The sequence below is a fragment of the Primulina huaijiensis genome, chromosome 10, assembly GCF_012295235.1.
Source record: "Primulina huaijiensis isolate GDHJ02 chromosome 10, ASM1229523v2, whole genome shotgun sequence".
Lineage (NCBI taxonomy): Eukaryota > Viridiplantae > Streptophyta > Magnoliopsida > Lamiales > Gesneriaceae > Primulina > Primulina huaijiensis.
Window position 1 is genome coordinate 2,962,316 of NC_133315.1, and position 8,402 is coordinate 2,970,717.

General features: G+C 35.1%; 1 protein-coding gene across 1 annotated transcript; it reads right to left on the reverse strand.

The window, feature by feature from the left end:
* Nucleotides 1–5,814: 5,814 nt before the first annotated feature.
* On the reverse strand, nucleotides 5,815–6,977 carry LOC140986587 (L-type lectin-domain containing receptor kinase S.1-like). Its single transcript, XM_073454889.1, has 2 exons — nucleotides 6,960–6,977; nucleotides 5,815–6,510 (listed from the first exon to the last, which is right to left on the reverse strand). Exons 1-2 carry the CDS (start codon nucleotides 6,975–6,977, stop codon nucleotides 5,815–5,817), a joined length of 714 nt encoding a protein of 237 aa, XP_073310990.1.
* Between the last annotated feature and the right edge of the window lie 1,425 nt (nucleotides 6,978–8,402).

Here is an 8,402-nt window from a genome sequence, read left to right on the forward strand (position 1 = left end):
AATGCTGGTGAATTTACTTCCCAGACTTTCAATGATTATTGTATGTCTATGGGAATCATTGTTGAGCATCCTGTTGCTCATGTACATACTCAAAATGGATTGGCTGAATCATTGATTAAACGTCTGCAAATGATTGCTAGACCAATGATTATGAAAACAAAGCTCCCTATTTCTATATGGGGACATGCAATTTTACATGCTGCTTCATTAATTCGCATCAGACCAAGTGCATATCATAAATACTCCCCATTGCAGCTTGCATTTGGTAAAGAACCAGACATTTCTCATCTGAGAATTTTTGGATGTATGGTGTATGTGCCTATTGCACCACCTCAACGAAAGAAAATGGGACCTCAAAGAAAGATTGGAATTTATATTGGTTATGATAGTCCATCGATCATTCGATATCTTGAACCACAGACAGGCGACGTGTTCACAGCACGTTTTGCTGATTGTCATTTTAATGAGGAAATCTTCCCAATGTTAGGGGGAGAACAGAAACATACCGAAAAAGAAATTACATGGTATGTATCATCATTGTTACATCTGGATCCAAGAACAAAACAATGTGAAAAAGATGTACAGCAAATTGTGCACTTGCAAAGAATAGCAAATCAAATACCAGATGCATTTGCAGACACAAAAGGGGTAACTAAATCATATATACATGCTGCAAATGCCCCTGCTCGAATTGAAATTCCGAAGAAACAAATTGAAGATAGTCATGATGTCATTAAACGCCTGAAGCGTGGAAGGCCAGTTGGTTCCAAGGATAAAAATCCTCGAAAAAGAAAATTCATAGAGAAACACAATGATCACAAAATAGAGAATGATGTTCCTGAAGAAACACATAATGATCACAAAATAGAGAATGATGTTCCTGAAGAAACACATGATGATGAAAATGTTTTGTCAGAACCACAAACTGACGAGAATCATGAAATCTCTATCAATTATATTAATACTGGAAAAATATGGAACCGAAAAGATATAGAAGAAATTGATGATATATTTTCTTATAATGTGGCAATCGACATCATAAATGATAATGAAGATCATGAACCAAAATCTTTTGGTGAATGTAAAAATCGGCAGGATTGGATAAAATGGAAAGATGCCATCCAGGTTGAATTGGATTCGCTAAATAAACGTAATGTTTTTGGACCTATAGTCCTTACACCTGAAGGTGTAAAACCTGTTGGATACAAATGGGTTTTTATTCGAAAGCGAAATGAGAAAAATGAAATAGTAAGATATAAAGCTCGACTTGTTGCACAAGGTTTTTCTCAAAGGCCTGGAATTGATTATGAAGAAACGTATTCTCCTGTGATGGATGCAATTACGTTTCGGTATTTGATTAGCTTGGCAGTATCTGAAAATTTAGAAATGCGTCTTATGGATGTTGTTACAGCCTACTTATATGGATCACTTGATAGTAATATATATATGAAAATCCCTGAAGGATTTAAGATGCCTGAAGCACAAAGTTCAAAACCCAGAGAATGTTATTCTGTGAAATTACTAAGATCATTATATGGGTTGAAGCAATCCGGCAGAATGTGGTATAATAGGCTAAGTGATCACTTGATGAAAAAGGGATATGTAAATAATTCAATATGCCCTTGTGTTTTCATTAAGAAAACAACATCCGGATGCGTAATTATTGCTGTATATGTTGATGATTTAAACATCATTGGAACAAATAAGGAAATTCAAGAAGTTGTGTCATACTTGAAAGAAGAATTTGAAATGAAGGATCTTGGAAAAACCAAGTATTGTCTGGGTTTACAAATTGAACAAAAAGAATGTGGAATATTTGTTCACCAGACAAATTATACAGAAAAGATCCTTAAACGTTTTAATATGGACAAATCAAATCCTTTAAGTACTCCAATGGTTGTTAGATCATTAAACATAGAAAAGGATCCATTCCGTCCATGTGAAGATGATGAAGATATTCTTGGTCCAGAAGTACCATATCTAAGTGCTATCGGTGCCCTTATGTATCTTACAAATTGTACAAGGCCTGATATATCTTTTGCCGTAAATTTATTGGCAAGATTTAGCACATATCCAACAAAGAGACATTGGAACGGAATTAAACATATATTCCGTTATCTACGAGGAACGACAGACTTGGGACTTTTGTATTCAAAAGATGCTAATCCAAGTATAATTGGTTATGCCGATGCTGGATACTTATCTGATCCACACAAAGCACGTTCTCAAACTGGATATGTATTTACTCGTGGAGGCACTGCAATTTCTTGGCGTTCACAGAAACAAACACTTGTAACAACTTCATCAAATCATGCCGAGATTATTGCACTACATGAAGCAAGCCGTGAATGTGTGTGGTTAAAATCAATGACTCAACATATCCAAATCTCATGCGGATTATCATTCGACGAGAAGCCTGTGATACTATATGAAGATAATGCTGCATGTGTTGCTCAAATGAAAGAAGGATACATAAAAAGCGACAGAACTAAACATATTCCTCCTAAGTTCTTCGCATTCACCAAGGAGCTTGAGAAGAATAAATGTATTGATGTTCGTCACATTCAATCAAGTGAAAACTCATCAGATCTCTTCACAAAGGCACTTCCTACGACAATATTCAGAAAGCACATATATAATATTGGGATGCGCAATCTACGAAATTTGTGAAGAATTGTTCGTGTCAACATGAGGGGGAGTTTACGTGACTGCACTCTTTTTCCCTTACTATGGTTTTTATCCCAATGGGTTTTTCCTAGTAAGGTTTTTAACGAGGCAGTATAAAAACACGTAATGTATACAATCATTATGATCATCATCACAAGGGGGAGTGTTGAAATATTATTTAAAAATGTGTTAAATATTTGTGTTGAAAATGTGAATGTTGAATGTTGAAAATTAGGTAAAATTAGGTGTTGAATATTGAAAATTAGTGTGTGATGATGTAGGTAATGATGTATTTTATTTTTGGATTATTTGTAAAAATTTTCTATAAATAGATCTCTCATTTGTGAAGAAAATCACAATTGAGTTGAGAGAAAAATATTATAAAGTGTGTAGTGTGATAATTTTGAGATTTTGAGATTTTTACTTTTTTACCGTAAATTTTTACTTTTTCACAACACAAACAACTTCCTCCATATTATTGATTTGAGCTTATTTTATTTCGAATCCAATTGCTAAATTAATTGTATTCATTTAGTTCAATAAAACCATTATTTTACTTCATTTTAGTCCACCCTCCAACCTACTATTATAATTTGAAATCTCCCAACAAATCTAAATACATCCATTCAGACGTACTCGATGATATATACGTTTGTCTCGATGAATTTTAAATATACAGTGTTCCAAATTCTTTAACTTATATTAAATATATATCAACTTAAGCATTTTCAATAATAATTACTATTCATGCTTAAAAACTCTCTTCAAATCCACCAGCATCAAATACACCATTAATCTAAATACAAACCTAAGGGATTTAATGGCGATGGGAAGCAACCGATAGGTGCGAAGAATTTGAGTCGAGTTGATCATCGTTTTTTTAAATAAAATTAATTATTTATTTATAGTTAAAATATATGATCTTATTTTCTAAAGTTTTATAGAGATTTTGTTTTCCCTTTCGAGTTGAATATTAATTAGTTGCGATCCTCATATGTCAAATATTTACATTTTAAAAGGAATTTCTACATATATTCAAGTTTAATTTAGAATTCATGCACCCAGGGGTGCTTATTTGTTCTAGGGTTACCGGTTGGAACAGGTTCAAAACAAGATCTGGAACCGGTTGAACCGGGTCAGAACATGCTGAACCGGTTCAACCCATCAAACAATGAATCGTACACGGTTTTGGGTCTTGTTCATCCTTACCGGATCCGGTTTCAGGCTTAATGAACTGGTTCCGGATCGGTTCCGATCCGAACCGGTATGTTAAACATGCCTACATGCACCACATGTTTCACTTCTAGAAAAGCACTTTAAAAAAAGAAAAGGTCTGGAAGAAACAGAACAATTACTTTGGTAAAATAACTAAATAGAAAAATAGACAGTTATGGGTTAGTTGTGCACTTTTGTGTCGAAAGATTAGTGGTTTTCCTGCCATTATGGGCTATGGGATCATACTTCCATTTTCTTTATCTTAAGGTTTGTTTGATGAGATGTAAAATTCAACAAAATTTCATTTTACTTGGGGATTTTTGCATTTACTTGGCTAAGAGTGTTTATCAGTTGATTCGGTTCAGTTTTACATAATTTATTTTGATTTAAGGTTTTTGGAAATATATAATATGATATCAAAAACGTTTTACTTGGGTTGAATTCGGTTAGAAAAATAATTCGGTTATTTCTATTTGGTTTAGAAAATTAAATAAATTAGCAATTAAAATATATTTTGAAATATAATATATTATTTTTAGTTAATTTTATTGATAAAAAAATGAATCAAACAAATAATAATCAACTAAAATTTAACAAACATGGTACTTAAGTCATTAAATATCATTTCATAATATATATAATATAAATAAAAATATTTTTTTAAAATTAATTTATTTAAATTTCAGTTTTTTTGTCAGTTCAATTTTGATATTTATAATCTAAAACCAAATCATATAACTTTCTGTTTTAACATTTGTATTCAAAATAAAAAAATTTAGTTTTCGGTTCGGTCTGATTTTATATATTTTCAATTCAAATTTTTAATTTTTTGGTTTGAACACACCTGAAAAGTTCCTCAGTTTATTTTTTCAATATTTACATAAATAAATGATATTCACTCAATACTTAACCAAAATTTCTAGCATTCACGATTAATTAAAATCCTACAACATTCATAAAAATTTCTCGGATTTATAAAATAGCTTGATCATTCTCCAGCACCGTAACGACTAGTACCTGCTAAGATGAAGAATTAAAGGATCATATACATGAATTGTTGGATAAGGGATTTATACTCCCTTAGTTTCTCTCCAAGGGGCTCGCCAGTGTTGTTCGTGAAGAAGAAAGATGACAACATGAGACTGTGCATCGACTACATAGAGGTGAATAAGGTGCTTGTGAATAATATGTATCCACTACCAAGAATAGAGGATTTGTTCGATCAATTACAAGGAGCAACAATGTTTTCTAAAATTGATCTTCATTGGGTCTACCATCATTTGAAGGTTAAGGAAGACAATGTATACAAGACAACGTTCATAACTCAATACTGAAGCTATTAGATCTTTGTGACGTTGTTGGGCTAACTAACGCCCCACCAGTTTTTATGGTCCTGATTAATCATATATTTCAGCCTTATTTAGATAAGTTTGTCATTGTCTTCATTGATGACATTCTAATATGCTCTAAGAGCAGGGAGGAGTATAGAAAACACTTGAGAAAAAATCAGTACAGATTCTGAAGGACTAACATTTATAAAGAAAAATCAGCAAATGAATTACAGCTCGAGAGGGTGGTATTCCGAGACACATAAATTGTACATAATTAGCATGCAATAAAAATAGAGCTTAAACTAAATCAATCAAAATCAAAGTATAATATCCATAAATCAGAAAAAATAACGTAAACCATATTATCCCTGCAATACAAGCACTAACGTGAATAAAATTATACAACCACATCGAATCGTCCGCAAATAACCTAGAATAAAACAACCACCATATGAATATACAAACATATATGTGCATGCATGAATTATGATTGGTGATCAGGGATAACATTGAAAACTCATGCGTAGTCTAGAGACACTTGAGTATATAGCACGCTGCTCCGTTGAATCAGTTGGTAGCTCCCGCACTTAATCAATCAACATCAAAGTTTAATATCCAAAAATCCAGCAATCGCAGCTGCCACCACGCAACCAACTACAATCCTTGCAACCGCACCATTAGACAAGGAAGATGATCCCGAATTTATCGGCAAGAAAACCGGCAAACCGGTGGTATTTATATCCCTTGCAACACCAACATCACTAAAACTCCATGCCAAGAGACGCTGTGCCTCAATCCACTGGGTTATGGAAGCTGAAAATCCAACAAACATTTCAGGTCCAAAATAATTGGCGATCACGGGGTCCCTAAACGACAGCAAAGTCCTTGCCGGTCGAGGCACTCCAGCGGGTGCAATGGTTACATTGATTTCATTCTGCGGCCCATCAAACTCAAGCCAGACGTGAATATTCTGCCCATTTCTCATAGGAAGAAGCACAAAAGTAGAATTATTAGGATCACCAGTCGCATTATAGTATCCAGCCGTTTGAGTAGTCACGGATACGACGCTGTCAAGGTCGATGCCCACGTGATCTTCAACCGGGTCATTAAATTCCGTGTTCCGACCCGTATCAAATTCAATAGCCAGAAGCGGATACACAGATTGCCTCGCCCCGCTTGTGAAAAGACCAAAGTACTGCCCAACCAGCGCATTTGGTGGGGTAGTGGAGTTACAGAGGACAAAAGCAATGCCAAAACCTGGGCTACTGGCGATATCCGACAGGATCGAGAACACGAACTGGGTAGAAAACGACGTGGTTGTTGGATCAATTTTAATTTATGTAAGGACCGTGTATCGTATTATCGTAAATCCTATGTTGATTATCGATAAATTATGAAATTGTCATGTGCTTATGTATATGATGTATATCATGACAATGAAATTGAGATAATAAGTATCGAATATGAATTGACGTTGTAAGAGCTCGAGTGGAAAAGCCGGAAGCCAATATAATACCAAAATCAATATTTGGACAGAACATGTGGCGCCCGAGTGGTAGAAAATGACCGCCCGAGCGCCAGTGTGGAATAAGGGGTGTTCTCGGACAGAACATGCCGTGCCCGAGCTGTAGTTTTTGACCGCCCGAGCGCGGAGCAAGTGACACTCGGGGGCAGAACGTCTCGCGCTCGGGCGCGAGAATTCTACCGCCCGAGCGTGGAAGCGGTGGAATGATAAGAACAAGTTGCCGTTCGTTTCTTCGTCATTTCTTTTCAGCAATTTCGAGATAATTGAGAGGAAATCGATTTCCTTCGCCCGAATCGACTTCGAAACGATGTCTAAACGCGAAACAAATTATATATTTGTGATCGTCGCGTCGAGGGCTTCCGACTGAGGTAATTTTCTTCGAGTTCCAGCAGTTCTAAATATCAAAGTGCTGGAATAGCATGTATTTGAAGTTGAATTTCTTATATATAGTGGAATAACCGACAAGAAACTCATATTCGAAGTCGGAATTGAATTATATTATGATTTGAATTTGATATGAATTTTTGAAGTTTCAAATGATATTTGAAACTCATATTAATGATTTTTTATTAGGTTATTGATTGGAATGAGATTATGTGTCTATATGCCTTATTTATTGATTGATGTGGCATACATGACATTGAGATTGAGATATCGAAGTATAAAATAAATGTTTTGTTAACACACATCGTTTGATGCATACATCGATACATGACATGCACGTTGAGCTATGATCCTTGGATACCCTGATATGATTTGATTGGATTCTGGGGTTTGTGAACACAATCGCTATGCCGGTATTATATGACCCGTAAAGCATAGACAATTGTGGCCCCGATGATTGGATATGATATTCGGGATTTGATGGCGCTTTGTCGACGCTATCATACGAGTATCCCTTATTGAGGCCGGTGTGCCAGCTCGAGCATTGATTTGATAGCGATTCATTTGATTCTGACATGTGCTCAGCGGATGGGCATTTGACCCGATACCTCCACGACATACATGCATTGCATCCCATATATCATTGTTTAGATATCTGTGGTATATATGATTGGTTGTTCCATACGGAGCTTTGCTCACCCCCAAGGGGGGCTGTTGTTGTCTTTGTGTGTGGACAATGGCAGGTACTCCAGGATATCAGGAGACCGGAGAGGGTACTTCTGGAGGGAGTCACAGTTTGAGCTGAGGTTTTATGTTTTGTTCCCAGTATATGTATGTACCTATATACCGGGGCATGTCCCGAAGATATGAGTTGTTTGTATATGATTGATTTTGATGATGTGTGGGCATGTCTTATGATATGAGATGAAATACTATTTTTAGTATTCAAATAGTATATGTTTTGGGCTCATTGTAAAGAAAATTTGAAACTCGTTTTCCGCTGTGATTAATTAACCCTAATCAAATTGCATTGTAATAACGATTAGGAACTAAGGGCCCCACAATTTATATGGGCTTATATGTGAATAATTATGTGTATGGGTTGTCTGTTAAGTTAAGTCCAAAATAAAGTGATCAAATAAGGTTTCGGGTTATTGGGCTTTAATGTATCTGATAGGTTGTTGGGCCTTTAATGTGTAGAGACATAAGTGTAATTTCTATTTTTATGATGGGATAAAACAGAAATATCAGAAGATAATGATAATATTATCTATATATAT